General features: G+C 41.3%; 1 protein-coding gene across 1 annotated transcript in view; it reads right to left on the bottom strand.

Annotated features, from left to right (window-relative positions):
- gramd4a (GRAM domain containing 4a) overlaps window positions 1–17,550 on the bottom strand; it is a 46,470-nt gene that overhangs the window by 8,921 nt on the left and 19,999 nt on the right. Inside the window, exons 3-7 of the mRNA XM_037695936.1 lie at window positions 9,486–9,606; window positions 6,022–6,083; window positions 1,113–1,251; window positions 835–860; window positions 640–731 (exon numbers count right to left, since the gene is read on the bottom strand). Coding sequence (XP_037551864.1) covers window positions 640–731; window positions 835–860; window positions 1,113–1,251; window positions 6,022–6,083; window positions 9,486–9,606 — 440 coding nt within the window. The remainder of the gene's footprint in view (window positions 1–639; window positions 732–834; window positions 861–1,112; window positions 1,252–6,021; window positions 6,084–9,485; window positions 9,607–17,550) is intronic.

Raw genomic sequence — 17,550 nt, 5'->3', positions numbered from 1 at the left:
TATTGTCAAATATTTATTGACAGTAATTTGTAAATATTGTCAAATATTTATTGACAATAATTAGCAAGTATTGTCAAATATTATTGACAATAATTAGTCATTGTCAAATTTAAGAAGAAATGTTGGTTAATTTTGTGTGTAGAACCTTTTTTTGACCACTGGGTGGCAGTATAAGACTGTATGAAAAGGAAGGATGGATAGTGAGGGAGCGAGCAGCGTGTCTCTTTAGGAAAAATGTGAGGGAGGCCCATTGACTTGACATGAGCCGTCTCTCCATCCTGTTTACGGTTCTCAAAATGGTGATGCTCCGTGTGGTTTGAGCTCTTTAGCATAGCATTTTTCACACAAAGCTTTTAATAAAAAATCTAAAAATCAGTAAACAAGTTCTCAGCTTCTTTTTGCAAAGAGAAACAACTTTTTACACGAAGGCACGGGTTTCAACCGTGAATTTTGGCGCTTCGACTAGACGGAGCAGGTACTGTTCATACGCACATCAAAATAAACCTCTTACACATTTCTCCAAATAAAGGTTTGGCTTCAAGTTTTTTTTTTTTTTTTTTAAATGCTCAACATTTTTATTTAAGTTCACTAGATAACGTATAAGAATGCAGAGGAGTGTGTGGAAGAGCGTGAACTCACGATGAAGGCGATAGCCGAGGTGTAGACGGAGTGCCAGTTGGATAAGGCTGAGAGGTTCCGTAAGAAGTTGGTGACAGGCCTGGCCCCTCGCTCTGGAACGATATTTTTAAATTCATGCCAGTTGTAGATGAAACACAACATTGTGTATTTTACACAGACTGGAGTTGCAGTCCTGCGTTAAGAGCGAGTACTCACTGAGTCGTCTCATGTTTTCTGTCAACCTGAGGAGAAAACACAAAATAAAAGAAGGTGAAGAAAAGAAAAATGCAGATTTGTGTGTGGGAGGAAGAGGAGGTGTCGTCATGGCCTTCGTAAATCAGCCGTGACTCATGCTTCTTTACAGAGGAGGTGAAAGAAAAGGAGAGGGTTTAAAAGATCCTCATGCACTTTGTAAATAATCAACTGTTGAACGGATTGCGCAACTTCCTGAACACACGTGCTCCGCGTTCTGCACGAGAACCCGCCTCGCTCACCTTTTAGCGCTTAGCGGCTCCTCGGCCTCCACGGTGCTCTCCTCTGGCTGGAAGCGGAAGTCTTCGATGTAACCCCCGAAGCGCTCGTACAGCCACTTCTGCAGCCGAGAACTCCACACCTCCTTCTGCTGTTTCTCTGCTGAACTCGGCAAACGGACCAAAATCAAAAAAAGTTGGAATCAAAGCAAGTTGACGTCTTTTAGCGTGGCTGTTATAGAAAATCATTTCCACTCGGAGCCCTTCCTAAGCAAAAACAGGCAGTTCGGCTGTGATGCGACCCCTAAGAGCGCAGCAATTACTGCGTTTGAAGTGAGCAGCAGCAGGACGGTTCATCACTAAGAACCGTCTGGGAAACAACTTGGCAGGTGTTTGGCTCAACCACCTGTCCGTCGCCTCCAATTCAAGTTTAGAGCCGGCGGGAAAAACCCGATCCCTGCCCAACCCAGAGCGGAGGAAAGAGAAAACATGTTCCTGTCAAAGAAAAGCCTGCGGTGTCCTTCACTGATCTTTGGCAGCATCCGTGCCAACTTCTTTAGGAGCGGACATCGCTGCCTGAACTGAAGTTAGTCTGAACCTCTGAGCCTTGGCCACAAATGCAGAGATTCTCTCTGGAGCATCTGAAAATGATCATAAATCATCTGTCCCTGCTCGGCCAAAAGGAAAACTACTGGTTGCACATAAACAAGCAACAGCCCATTAATCCTGAAGGTGACTGTGCTGCTGGACGATCTGCTGCAGCTTTGGTTGAAGTAAAATAAAAGGAAAATAATAAACTGCACAGAAGACGAAACAATCTGCTGCTAAAATGCACAAATTAAAAAAAAAAAAAACACCTACATTTTTAGCAAAAGATGCAACATCCAACTTTATTTATAATGCACTTTAAAAACACTGTTGGCCAAAGTGCTGTTCACCAACGCACACAAGCATAAAAACCATACAATCCAATGCTAAATGATATAAAATCAGAAATTTGACAAACTTGTGCTGCCAGTTCCTTAAAAGACTAGTAGTTTCAATATGCAGGCTTGTGCAAAAGTTTTAAACTGCTATTAAAAAAAAAACAACAAAAAAATTTTTTAATATATATATTTTACAAATCTGAGTAAATGCATTCCAACGCATCAGACATCTTCATCTCAAATGGCTCTTTAATGGATGTCACCGATGTTGACCTATTTTCAGCCCCTTCGGCTGTTGTAGTAGGTAAACAGCTTATGGTAGATGGCAGCCATTTACCAGATTTCCCGGCGTATAAGTCACACCAGTCAAAAAAAAGCATAACGAAGAGGAAAAAAACGTATAGAAGTCACTTCGGCGTATACATTGCATTTATTATGCATCACCGCTGATCTGTTGCATTTATTGAATGGGCGACACAGCACCATCCATCCATCCATCCATCCATCCATCCATCCATCCATCCATCCATCCATCCATCCATCCATCCATCGCAGCTCTCCAGCGTTACTCCGCCTGCACCAGCTGAGTGAAGCGAGCGGGCATGGGAGGACTCGTTGCAGTTCTTCGAAATTTAAAGCAATCAATCATAAATTGCGATATGAATATGAAGAAAAAAAAACATATAAGTCGCAGGACTGACTAATCTATGCAAGAAACTGCGACTTATACGCTGGAAAAAATATGATGCATAATTGGCCTGCAACTTTTTAATATAAGGACATTAACTATTGGTAGGAGAAAACTGTGCAGACTTTGTTTCTTTATTTTTTTATTTATTTACTGGACTTTATAGCTTTAAAGCAGTCTTAATGAATTTTCTCATTTTTTAGAAGGTCTCGTTTTTATTTTTCAGTCATATTGTACCCGTTCCTGACATCATAATGCGAGTCTTAAAAAATAAAGATGCACGAAACTAATGCGTACAGCAGGTGAACAGCAACTGAAAGTTTAATAAGAAAAAAATCCAGCAAAGTCTGGAGAGATGCATCTTCCTTTTGTTGACCGGATGACGTTCCAGAAACTTCTGAAAAGTCATTTTTTCACCCGTTTCGTCTTCATTTCTTGTAAATTCAGTAAAACATCAAATGAGTAAGTGTGTTACCTGTTGACACAAAAACCGTTTCATCCCTCTAGTTGGAGATTAGTTTGTGTCTGAATGAATCACACGTCAGAGTTAAAGTTTAAAATATTTCCCTGAAAATGATCAGGGGCTGGACTGAAACTAGACAAAGGACATTTTTGAAAGGCTTGGATTTAACGTATTTAAAGTACTTTCAATGTTAAAAAAAAAGGTTTTAAAAATGAATAGAGTAAAACAGATACACCAACAAAAAAAAAGATTATTAAAAGATACTACACATAATAAAGAATACTTGTGTTTCAGCCCTGATCTTCTCTGCATATAAACACAGTTTCTTATGCTCATTTAGGGAAACAGGGTTTCTTCCTCTCTTCAAGGCCACACTCTGAACTCATCTGTTCAGGAGTGCTTATTAATAATTTGCATCGTTTTGTTCTTCTGCTACTAAACTTTTTGATAATTTGATGATGTCGTGTGCATATTTTAGTTTTTTGATGCTTAGTGTTTTTTACATGTATTTATTGCTTACCATCTGTTCAGTGTCCTCGAGTGTCAAAAAGGTGCCTATAAATATATTTTTAATTATTTTTAGTTCAACACAAGTAAAAACAACAACCTTCAAACGCCCTAAATAAATCCTGGAAACCCACTCCCACACACGTCTCCAGAGTAAGCTTTAGCTCGGACACGTCTGCCCTACATCAAGTGATCTACAATCGTAACCCATTTTCTAAATTAGCTTTGGCTCTGCTCTTACCTCACCTTCTCGTTCACAAAAACACACACGCACACTGCAGTTTGTGCTTTTATCCTTACTTTAGGGCAATGTATTGACTTCTATTAGTTTCTGTAGCCGAACCCCAACGCATTACTTTGCTACATACTTCACGAGACCTTTACGTTGTCGCTCTTGTGGTTGTGCAACATTCTTTTTTCACATGGACATTTTATACTTCAAGAGAAACTGCTGCAGAGAACTCCTGGTAAGCCTACCCACTGCAGCGCACGTCATGCACAAAAGCATATACCGTATTTTTCTCTGTATAAGTCGCAGTTTTTTGCATAAATTAGCGTGCCTGCAACTTATAAAGCGAAGCGACATATTTATGTTTTTTCCATATTTATAGCCCAATTTTTGGCTGAGATCTGACGATTCCATTCAATCTGACTGAAAATACTGAACGCTACCATTTTCAGCTGCTAGAGGGCCCTCGACTAATATGGCAAGCCAAGTGTCTCATTAATAGGTAAAAGTGGCTGTTAATGAGACACTTGGCTTGCCGTACCAAGCCACCTTCGTCTCGCTCCAGAACTCCTGGAGCAAACGTCAAATCAGCTGCATTTTGCCGTGGCGCCAGGTGAAATGCAGCCGATTTGACCGTCGAAGTGCATTTATTAAGGAAAAGTTAAACTGAGACACACCTTTAATATAATTTCTAGCAAACAAATAATTGTTTTAGGTGGTTAGCTTGTTAAAATTCGAAGAAATGCAAAGAGAGTCGTCCCTCTGCGCGCTCCCGCTTCTGCGAATCGGCTTTTAAAATGCAGCTGATTTGACCGTCAAAGTGCATTTATTAAAGAAAAGTTAAACTGTGACACCTTTACTATAATTTCTAGCACAAATAATTGTTTTTAAGTGTTAATCTTGTTAAATTCTTATTAAAGTCCTCCCGTGCACGCTCCCGCGGCCGCCATTTGGCAGCCATTCGATTTTTGGCACAACACCGGCCCACATTTCCAAATTGTCAGCGGTGACTCATAATAGATGCGACGTATACAGCAAATGACTTATTCATGGTTTTTCCATTTTATTAGACATAAAGTAGTCCCTCGTTTATCGCAGGTGTTTGGGACCACGCCCACCTGCAATAAGTGGAAAAACTGCGAAGTAGGGATACAGTAGTCCAAGTTCAAGTTCAGTTCAAGTTCAGTAAACTTTGTCATGACATGTGCCAGGCTGTAATCACACTCACTCATCACATGTTGCTCCCAAAAGAAACAATCCACACAGCATGGATTGTTTATTTAAAATGTTACAGTATTTAAATTGTAGAGAAGAGAAGTGCAGCAGGACATCAAAGGGATGTCACACAGCTTCAGCTCTGCAGCACGGAGCAGAAATGCACTTCTTGATCAATTACACTTTAACAACTGAACATAGAAGTTCTAAAATAATGAAAAATAATTTTTAACACTTACTTTACGATTACGACGATTTTACGGTGTGACATACTTTGAATTTCAAGTTGGAAGACAAAAGTCGATCGGTGCATCTGGGCAGCAAGGGGTTAAGCCGCCGCAGGAGAAATGTGTGTGCGTGGCAGAGAAGGAAATCAGCTGATCAGCTGCAGGAGGGAGCTTCCACCTGCACTTGTGGGCTGCGCACATGGTGCAAAATAATTTAAACTAATTTATTTTAAATAAACAACCCATGGCTCATCCATCAATCAGCCAGTTGTGTCAAGTCCAATCTTATTGTGAAAATCCGCGATGAACGAAACGCGAAGTAAAGAGGGTCTACTGTACTTTGACTGATGCGAAAGCTTGGAAAGTTAATTCCAAGCCCATTCTGTGGTGGACATTGAAAATATTAACGTAAAAACAAACGGGTTATAATGTTTACCAGGCTGTTCATTTGCTCATTAACACGTGGAAAATCTCTCTAAGTGAGCATTAGTCATTACGCTCGCTGCTTCATGTCCTACAATAACCCTCACACGCTTCAGATCACTCCAGTGGAGTGCTACACTGCAGGCGTCCTACAGCAAACACACAAACACATACGGTACTCCTCTCAAAGGATATTACATTCACCCATTTCCTGTCACTTGTCCCAAACTCGCCTGCCTCCACTTGACTCCTTACCTGTTCCATTGTTGGAGGGCGACTGCTGTTTTCGTGGGAGCTGCGGTGGCGAGTCCTCCAACCTGAAGGAAGACGGAGAGGACAAGAAAAAGTAGAATATTTGTCATGTTTACTCTCACTTCTGTATCAGCGGGGCTACAGAGTCACATGACGAATGGCTCGGGAAGTGAGAGACGGACACCGAGGATCGACTGGAAGCAATTTCGGCGTGAAGTCAACGATATTACAGCAGGTTCTTGGAAAAAGATGGATGCCAAAAACAAAGTGCGTAAAAGGAACGACTCCATTGAATCTGTATGTGGTTTCTCTGAGTTCTCGGATCAGGAAAACAGCTGAAAATGTTTTGATTTAACCAAAAGGAGCAACATAACTGCACATATGTAAATAAACTGTACAGACGATTAAATGACTCAATGAAATATTGCAAACATAAACTTAAAAGAAGTGGGAAATAGAAAACATGATAAATTCTGAAGAACCACAAGGTGTAAGAGGCTAGAGTACAGAAGTTAAATTTCCTGCAGACGTCTGTCTGCTGCTCACTTCACTGCACAGACCTTCACTTTGCAGCCACTTCGTGTATTCTAGCGTTGTATGTGATATCCTACTCTTCCACTTGGGCGCTTGCACTTCACTTTAAAGTCAGGTCCTCTATCAGAGGCCTGGGAGTTTGGGGGTTCTGCACAGTATCTCATCACCTGTGCTGCTAGGCGTTCATGAAGAGCAGTCTGTTTCTTTAGCCAGCAGGTGTGGATCATGTCAGGTGCAGTCCAGCTCTTCACTCCTGAAACTGTCTTGGATGTTTGCCACTGTAACGAGCACTGGTTCTTGTTCTGGGAGATTGCTGTGTTGAGATGTGAGATCTTGTAGCCATGGGGCGTCATTTTTGAGCGATGCCTCCTTCTCCCATATGCTTCTCCAATATTGCTCATTCTCAGCCCTGGGTGGATCTACCCTCACGTTGTTCCCTTGCTATTGAGAGAGTACACTCTGGTTTCTGTAACAAACTACCCACACTTGGACTAAGCCCCTCCCTATGCAACTGGGTCCTGGATTTCTTAACCAACAGACCGCAGTCTGTGAGGATTCACAATTTTTCCTCCTCCACCATAACTCTCAGCACTGGCTTCCCTCAGGGCTGTGTGTTTAGCCCTGTCCTGTTCACTCTGCTCACTAATGACTGTGCGTCAAACAATGATGGGTCCAGCTACAGACAGGAGGTGGAACACCTGGAGAGCTGGTGCAGGAAGAACAACCTTCACATCAATGCGAAGAAAACAAAAGGAGATGGTCGTGGACTTCAGAAAAAACAAACACACCTACCCCCCGATCTGCGATGGAAGTGGTCTCCAGCTACAAGTACTTGGGTGTGCACCTGAATGTCAACCTCAGCTGGGGCAACACCACCACCGGCCTGATCAAGAAAGCTCATCAGAGACTCTACTTCCTCAGGCGGCTGAGACAAGCTGGTCTGGGAAGCTCAGTCCTCACCTCCTTCTACAGGTGTGCAGTGGAGAGCATCCTGTGCTCCAGCATCAACGTGTGGCATGGAGGCTGCACAGCTGCAGAAAGAAAAGCTTTGCAGAGAGTGGTGAAGGCTGCACAGAAGACTCGTGGAGTCAGCCTCCCCACCATCACAGACATCTACACCTCCAGATGCAGGAAGAGGGCCACCTGCATCATGAAGGACCCCACTCACCCAGCACACACACACACGTTTTGCCCCGCTCCCCTCAGGCAGGAGGTTGAGGAGCATTAAGTGTAGAACCACTGGACTGAGGAACAGCTTCTACCCTGAAGTTGTTTTAACTCATAAATCCCTAATCAGGATAATCACTGTGAAAAAAGAATCACTGTAATGCCACTTTGACTGATGATATGTGACTTATTTGTGCTGCCGATTATCCATGCTTCTGATCTCATGCTCTTATATGCATTCATACTCATCTACTCACTACAGACTCTTGTTCAGGCTGCTGTTGCTACGCCGTATTGTTTTACATTATTAGTGTTTAGCACAGATCTTAGATCTTTTAGCGTACCTTTTGGCGTTCGTTTAGCCGTTCCATTAATTCGTTTATCTTAGATCCTTATTTACAGTTTCTTTTTAGACTTTATATTTTTGCAATTTTGGGGTGTAACTTGGACCATGTGTGCATATTTCATTCCACCTCATGTACCACATGTGATGCGAATGACAATAAACTTGACTTGAACTTGAACTGGACGGTGTGATGGAGAATACCATGTTTATTCTCCTGGCCTCTGCTTCTTGAGTGTACCCCTTTAGAAGAGTAGCCAGAGCTTTGAGGTATAGTTTGACTGTCTCTAGAACCTCAGGTATGGACAGGTGGTTTTTTAATGGTGGTTCTCCATTTATTGCACCTTTCTGCTGTTCTAACAGTTGGCTGATTTCTCTCCATTTTGCTTTGATCTTGGCTTCCAGCCTCCTAATCCATGGCTTTGCCCATGTTAAAATCCCATGCGGACTAATGGAAACAGAAAAAAAACAAAAGATAAAATTTTGTATTCTTTCTATGCTGCCCAGCACCAAATGATCCAAGGTCTGGTACTGGTTCCTGGCCCAGTGGTTGAGGACCCATGTTCTAAGATCCTCTACCAGTTGCTCATCCTTGACTGAAAAAAAGAGGAGACTGAGTTTCTCAATCCACGGTTCCAGACTGTGGAACCGTGGATTGAGTGCACTTCAATCACAACTAAAAACCTGCCTCTTTTCAGGTTGTGTTTGTTTTTAAAACCTCTTGTTTTAGGTCTACTTTTGTACAGAACAGTTAACGGTTATGTACAGTTTGTCGTTTTTGTTTCTTATTTGATCCTTTTATTCTTATTTTATGACGGTTCATTTAGCTGTTTGAATTTCTTTCATTCTAAAAGGTGCTATTATTACTATATATACACAATTATAATTATTATAAATACAAGAACTTCTAAACTTACTACTTTCCAGCTAAATGTTGTTGACCAGCAATGAACTGGACAACAACCTCCCAGTTTATGAAACCTCTTGCATTTCTTCAAATTCCCAGACGATTGTGAGGTTGTGTTGCTGATGATCACTTGCCGATCACCAGTGGAACTTCCCATTTCCAGTGAGTGGAGGCATCATCTGATTGTAGAGTCGTAAACACGCAAAGACAAACGTGCACTCTGACCTGCACAGCTTCTATATCACTGACAAAATAAAAGATGAGTCATGCGTGTCAATGTTAACTCTTTCCATCTCCGTCAACACAAACACCTCCTTGAGGAATTCCCCGTCTTCCAAGCTGCTGAGTCTATTTATAACATAAACCTTGGACAGCACTGACACACGTAATCCAACCTGACCCAGAGTGAACTCTGCAGACGTCCAACGTTAAGAGGCGCACCATCACAGTCTCCTGCTGTTCACATGTGACAAACTTCTCATGTCCTGCTTTCTCAGCCTCTGATGTCCTCCTTACCTGCTTCGGAGTGCCTCGTTCATCTTCTGCTCCAGTTCCACCCTTTTGCTCCGCTCTCGATCCAGCTCCTGCCGTAAAGAGTCCACATTGGTCTCCTCGCGCAGTTTCTTCAGCTCCTCCTCTGAAACACAAAAGTCTGGAAGTCAGTACAGTTCATTTATAAAAGGGAAATATCTCACAGGATTGCAGGCAAGCAACAGTTTTGCTTCCTCTTTCGGTTTAACAGAACAGCATTTAAAAAAAAAAAAAAAAGAATCACCCTAATAAGAAAGAAATATTTCATCCCCGTGCATCTGTCACCAGTCTCACATTCACTTCTTCCTCCTCTTTGGTATAAACTGGTTTCAGGTATCTGGACTTTCTGAACCTGGACTGCAACATCAGCAGTTTCCTCTCAGCCTTTTGTCCCCGACTGAAGCAACACATGAATATTAGAGGAGGGCTGAGAAAAGTGTGCACGTGTGTAGAAGCGTTTCAGTCCCTGCATGCACAAACACGTGGTAAATCTCTCCCTGATGTGTACAAATATTTAAACTTTTATAGTGGTTTTAAACACCAAGTTGTAACAACAGTTTTTAAAGATAGTAACCTAGTGATGATAAAAACAGAGACAGAAACAAGCTTCAAGTCTTGGTTCAGAGTTTAAAACAAACCGGATTCCAAAAAAAGTTGGGACACTAAACAAATTGTGAATAAAAACTGAATGCAATGCTGTGGAGGTGCCAACATCTAATATTTTATTCAGAATAGAACACAAATCACAGATCAAAAGTTTAAACTGAGAGAATGTATCATTTTAAGGGAAAAATCTGTTTCCAAATTTCATGGCGTCAACAAATCCCAAAAAAGTTGGTACAAGTCCATTTTTACCACTGTGTGGCATCCCCCCTTCTTCTTACAACACCCACCAGACGTCTGGGGACAGAGGAGACCAGTTTCTCCAGTTTAGAAATAGGAATGCTCTCCCATTCATGTCTAATACAGGCCTCTAACTGTTCAATCGTCTTGGGCCTTCTTTGTCGCACCTTCCTCTTTATGATGCGCCAAATGTTCACTACAGGTGAAAGATCTGGACTGCAGGCTGGCCATTTCAGTACCCGGATCCTTCTCCTACGTAGCCATGATGTTGTGATTGTTGCAGAATGTGGTCTGGCATCATCGTGTTGAAAAATGCAGGGTCTTCCCTGAAAGAGATGACGTCTAGATGGGAGCATATGTTGTTCTAGAACCTGAACATAGTTCTCTGCATTAATGGTGCCTTTCCAGACATGCAAGCTGCCCATGCCACAAGCGCTCATGCAACCCCATACCATCAGCGATGCAGGCTTCTGAGCGGAGCGTTGATAACAACTTGGGCTATCCTTGTCCACTCTGGTCCGGATGACATGGCGTCCCAGTGTTCCATAAAGAACTTCAAGTCGTGACTCATCTGACCACAGAACAGTCTTCCATTTTGCCACACTCTATTTTAAATGACCCCTGGCCCAGTGCAAACGTCTGAGCTTGTGGAACTTGCTTAGAAATGGCTTCCTCTTTGCACTGTAGAGTTTCAGCTGGCAACGGCGGAAGGCACGGTGGATTGTGTTCACTGACAATGCTTTCTGGAAGTATTCCTGAGCCCATTCTGTTATTTCCTTGACAGTGGCATTCCTGTTTGAGGTGCAGTGACGTTTAAGGGCCCGGAGATAACGAGCATCCAGTAGAGTTTTACAGCCTTGACCCTTACGCACAGTGATTGTTCCAGATTCTCTGAATCTTTTGACGATGTTATGCACGGTTGATGATGATAACTTAAAAGTCTTTGCTATTTTACGCTGGGTAACACCATTCTGGTATTGCTGCACTATCTTTCTGCGCAACAATGGTGGAATTGGTGATCCTCTTACCATCTTGACTTCTGAGAGACACTGACACTCTGAGAAGCTCTTTTTATACCCAATCATGTTGTCCATTGACCTAATTAGTGTTAATTTGTCTTCCAGCTGTTCGTTATATGCTCAATTTCCTTTTTACAGCCACTTATTTCTATTTCTCCCAACTTTTTTGGGATTTGCTGACATTGTGAAATTTTGAATCAACATATTTTTCCTTTAAAATGTTACATTTACTTAGATTAATCTTTTGATCTGTCATCTATGTTATATTACGAATAAAATATTGACATTTGCCATCTCCACATCATTGCATTCATTTTTTATTCACAATTTGTTTAGTGACCCAACTTTTTTGGAATCCGGTTTGTATTATAAGAATTATGCTGCTGGTGTTCCCTTCTCACCCAGCCCCTTAACTCGCTTTTGTTCTGTCCATTAAAGCTAATAAAACATTTACGGTCTGAACCTTTGCAGCTAAGAGCTTTGACCCGAGCTAATCTTCCAGTTGACATTTACTCCAGATAATGTGTCATGTAGCTGCCAAATATTTTTCAGTCTACCATTTCTGGTAAGAAAAAGCAGTTTAGGAAGAAAAGAAAGTATTCTGGGAAAGTCCCTTGTGTGTTAACCCCACCCCCCCCCCCAAAAAAAAAGAACAATCTGGTGTAATCAATCCGTAGTTTTGTTTTTGCAACATGACTCTGGTTGCACTTTCAACCTTTCACGACTGTGTTATACATTGCATCCCATCTGCTAACTTACAAATGTAACAGATAAAATGATGACAGCTGTGGATCACACAAGCAGCCTCTGCATCCGTTATCCATTATTATTTGCCACAACTAATCAACCTGGGAACCAGTGGAGGGCAGTTACGCAAGATCTTTGCTGAAAAATTTAGCACTAACTGTTTGAGACAACATTAAACCAGTGGTTCCCAACCCTGGTCCCTGAGGAACACCATCCTGCATGTTTTAGTTGTTCGTCACCTGATTTGAATGAAAGGGTGATTAACAGGCTTCTGCCGAACTTAAGGAAGTAATTAAACCACTGAATCAGGTGTGTCGGAGCAGAGAAACAATCAAAGCATGCAGCACGGTGTTCCTCAAGGACCAGGGATGGGAACCACTGCATTAAACAATCTCATCAGCCAATGAAAGTATTTTTAAAATGCCCTTTTTATTAACTTTTCAGCATTTTACATCACAAACAAAAAAAGATAAATAAAATTATATCTATATAATATATACACACGTCAAACCATATCACTGTGGTGCTCAGTTTAGTGATCGGACCATCTGTACCTTTAAATTGACAGTTTATTACAATTAACTCAGCTTTACAAGCCAAAGTCAGTTTGACACTTCCCAGTTTAAGAAAACAAAGCACTACTCTAATCCAGTTTATATATGCAGGTGGAGCTGCAGATGTCCAGTTTAGCCTCCAGGCCAGCAGTAAAGCCATTTTAGCAGGAGAGACAACAAGTGACGTAGGCCATACTCTGAATAAGGCAGTTACTGGATGGGTTTTAATGAAACTTTCTAGTAATCATCACTGGATGTACCTCTACAACCAGATAATATCAAGATGGTCACCACACATAAACTTGGCAAACTCGAAACTGGATTTCATAGACAATTTTACAGATACTGAGCTAAATTCTGATGTGGAAACAGTTCAGAGTCACAACACATACTCCGAGTGCTAGCAGTTAGCTTGATCTTGGTTTACATCTCTTCCATGAAAGGCAGCAAGCGATATTCCTTCAAGGAATGCTAGGCCTTTATTACTTGGTGTTTTATTTCTTGTTAACACTATGATGTCAACAATCACTTTTCAACTTTACTAGATTCCTGGAGCTCATCTTCAAGACTTCTTGTGGGATCTTGACGCTAACTTTGGAAACGACATATATAGAGAGTAAACAAGACGCCGGTCACAAGTCAACACGCTGTAAGCAGCTTAATGTTTGTCGGGCTGCCCCCGAGCTACAAGATCCACAAACAAATATAAACCAATTAGATAAACTGCCAGCAGTAGCTGCAATGCATCCGAGGTAGTGTAGGCAGAGCATATAGTTCATGTTATGCAAATAACTAAGCTGAACAGCAAGATTTAAAACCACAGCTTTATTTAGAAGACTTAATGGTTAATGCCTTCTGTCTGTGTCATACAGCAGAAATAAAATACCACTCCGTTGTGCAACAAGGCCTTTTACTCTTAAATAAATCCCTGCATTAAGGCAGCTAAATACTACAAACTCTACACGTAAAACTTCAGAGGATGGATGTAAAATGATGCATAAAAGATAGTAAATGTATTAATTATTTAGTTGGGAGTTTTTCTTTTCTCTCCTAACACCAGACCTTAGCAGATAGAAATAGGGCAGCTAGCGTTCAGTACGACACAAAATGACACAATCTGTGGCAAAGACCGATGGAGTACAATCATAACCCTGTTCCGGAGAGGCACTCTCCATTGGAAACCACATTAATAAACCTGTCAATACGCCTGTTCTGCTTCTAAAATTGGATTGCTGTCTACTATTTAAAATTTTCATCATGAGGTCACTTATCAGAGTATCTTTGACGAATGGCAGGGCTTGAACTAGACCATCTGCAATATGGAAGGACCAGCTAAATGTCAAGGCAGGACACGTCACTTCTAATAACCAAATGGTAAATGGGCTATACTTATATAACACCTGTCTAAGTAATCAAGATGCTGAAATCTCTTTACAACACAATCTGTGCCCTCATTTACCTCCACACACATTCATACAGCATTCTACCACATCTGTAAAAAACTAACTGGACAAATCAATCTGTAGAGACTAATCGATGCTTTAGATCACATTCATACACCGATAAAGGACGCGCACCGGAGGCAGTGAGGGGTTCAGTGTCTTTCCCAGGGACATGTAAACGTATGACTGTATAGTGGGGAATCAAACCCCCGACTCTCCCATTGGAGGACGACCGATCTAATCACCCAGCCACTACTGTAATGGCTTAGTTTATTTAAAAAAATTAAAATAACACATACAGCTGACACACATAAAACTGATACATGAGGTCATTATTACTGTGGGTTTGGAAAACAGAACAAAATGGAAATTATTACATTTAGTTTGAAATAAACTAACATTTCTGAACAAAAATCACTGTTAACCTCTGCTGTTTGTTTATCTTATTATTATTATTGTCTAAAATAAATTATGAGAGTGAAACAACAAACGTACATAAGGGAACATCAACATATATTGGGAAGTGTCAACCTAATGGTTTTCTTTCAAACCCAGTGCACAACACAGAACACGTGCGTGGAAGTAGAATAAGAATGACCAGTGCAACTAGACTCTACGGTCAGCACCCACACGGTTTTCACTCAAAAGGGTCGACACAACTTGGTAAGACTTTAACTTCAATGTGTTGAAGGTGAGAAATATTCTGCAGCGTGAGATTTAAAAGAATTAAAATTTACTTCGCGGTTATCGAATTAAGGTTTGCAACAGTCAACACTTTGCTAAAAACATCCTGATGTTTGAAGTCGACCAACTTACTAAGGCTGAGGTTACTTTTATGGCTTTTGATCCTATCGACCGCTCCACTGAAGAGCAGCTCGAAGCTATCCAAGGTGCAGTCCTCCATCTTGCAGGTGCCAACACGTCTCTGCGATCGTCCCGTTCCTGGGGTGTCGGCGCAGGAACGGGACGGCAAGGTGGCCGCTTTGGTTCTCTCTTGAAATCGAGCCACGGCTTCAGGCCGTTCTGTTCCGTCTGCTGCAAAAAACTATTTAAAACTTCTTCACACCTAAAGCTACAGTCCTGTATTCCACGAATACAGCAACGGCAGTGGCTGCAGGGCAGGTTCAATTAATCGCCAGCAACAAAAGCTATTGTGACAGTTCATGCCGTGTGATGGTTGGTGGTTAGAGCTGGTGGAAAGAGGAGGGCAGCGGAGGTAGAGAGAGGTGGGGCTTTGCTGGATGTCCAGCATGCTAAACTGGAATCTGAGATTTCTACACTACAAACTACACCTGTTCATGTTTCAGAGCAGCTTTACATGAACACACAACAAATTAATCATATTTGTTTCTGGTTTGTAAAGATCCAGATAAAGATTTTGCCGAGTGCGCTGTGTCACGTCACGCAGCAACCTGCTTTTGTTGGAGTATGCTAGGATTTTTAAGACCTGAAAGGAAAAGTACAGCACGAGTTTCTCCATCCAGGCCGGAGACAATAGCTCCTTTCATTAATGAACGGCGGGGTGGGGGTGCAGGGCAGGAGCCACGGATGGAGAAAATCAGCTGCTTCACATTGGCCTCTCATTGTTTGAAACTACAATGGTGTTTGCCAAAAACACGAGCCGACTTGGACAAAGGGGAGGGTTAAGTTTTGGGACTTCAGCCGATCTGCAGATCAACGCAATTCAAGGCACCGACCAATCGAAGGCAACGTCAGGACAAAGAGGAGGGTGGAGCGAACACGTCCACCAACAAGAAGTTTTCCTCGACTTTTGCTGCTGGAGGCCATCTCACGTTCAATTCTGAGACAACATCCCATCACACTTGGAAAATATAATAAAGAAAAATGCAATTCTTCAGAAAAATGAGGCGCAAAAACAGAAAAAAATGTAACAAATACATCAAACTAAAATTAATGACCAAATACCTCAAGTTGACGGGACATTTCCCACCACAGTGTGCCAATCAAACACTACAGTTCAATCAGGCTCCAACAGAATCATTATGTTCAGGCAGTTGCTCTAATAATTTAATCAGCGGGGGCTACAAAGTCCAATCAGACAAGCTATGTTTATTTCTTTAAAACGAGGCTGTGCCGTTATCAAGAAAAGTCCATCACACTTACTCATAAAACTACGCTGATCATTTTATTTACAGTCCTGTGCAGACGTCTTAAGTTGATTCTGTAATAGCCATAGACACCAAAACAGTCATTTGAGATACTGCATTTCCTGCAAAAAATGTAGTGTGAATGCTTATTGCAGAAGAACTTGCTGAAAAACAGCTGAAATTATCTATAAAATAAAACATGCTGAATAGTTGAAGTGAAAGAACAAGGCTTCATTAGCAGAAGAAAGCAGAAAGAACACATATTTGCTGAATTAGGTATAAATTAGAAGAAATTATCACAAAAATTAGGAAATTAGCTAAAAAAAAAAAAAACTGAAATGAGCAAAAGCAGTGCTGAAAAGAAAGAAGCTTAAATTACCAGAAGGAAGCAGAAAGAGCTTAATAGTTAAAAAAGTGTGGAACTAGCTGAAAAAGCTAAAATTAGCATAATGGCTAAATAGTAGCTGAAATAGCAGAAAACGCTGAAATTAGCAGAAAGAAGTTATTTAGGGTGAAAGTAGCAAAATTACCAAGAAAAACTTGAATTTATCTGAAAACAGCCGAAATTAGCTGAAAAATGCTAGTTCTAAAAAAAGCTGTAAAGGTAGAATAAGCTTAAATTAGCAGAAGAAAGCATAAAGAACATGTTTGCCCAATTAGGCTGAAAGAAGAAGAAAAGTTAGAAGAAGCACAAAAATGTTGTAGTTAGCAGAAAGATCCTAAAAGGATGAAAAACAGCTGAAATTAGCTGGGAAAAAAGTTTACATTTGCACAAGGAAGCTGAAAGAAGCTGAAGCAGAACAGAATCTTAAAGGAGCAGTAAAAGATTGTCAACAGATCTAAAGATTTGAAGGATGGAAAATGAGCTCAGTTCAATTTCTATGAGGAAAAAAAATGGCAGAAAAGGCTAAATATTTCAAAAAGCTAAAGTTGTTTATACCAAAACTCATAGCAGGATTGTCCTGAAAGTGCTGAACGTTTTGATATGATTTGTTGAAATAGCTTGAAAACTGTGGGGTGAGAATCACAAGGAAAAAACGTACAGAAGATGGATCGCAGTAGAGTGAACGCTTCCTGAACATCCACACAGTAAATGTGTGAGTTGTACTAGTGTTGAGGTACAGTTTGGTGTGGTGGTAGCTGAGAGTCATTCCCAACACATACTCTGAGCACTAACATTTGGGACAAGGCAGAGGGCGGTATGCATTCCTTCAAGGAACGCTTCTTCCACCGAGACAGACTCTTTTAGTGATCGTCAGCCTTTTTACACGCTCAAGTTTTTTTGTAGACCGTCATTCCCCCCCCCACTCATTTTCAATCCAGTACCTAACCAACGA

This window comes from Nematolebias whitei, chromosome 22 (assembly GCF_014905685.2).
Source record: "Nematolebias whitei isolate Nwh7 chromosome 22, NemWhi1, whole genome shotgun sequence".
Taxonomy (NCBI): domain Eukaryota; kingdom Metazoa; phylum Chordata; class Actinopteri; order Cyprinodontiformes; family Rivulidae; genus Nematolebias; species Nematolebias whitei.
This window is presented reverse-complemented; position numbering and strand designations above follow the sequence as displayed.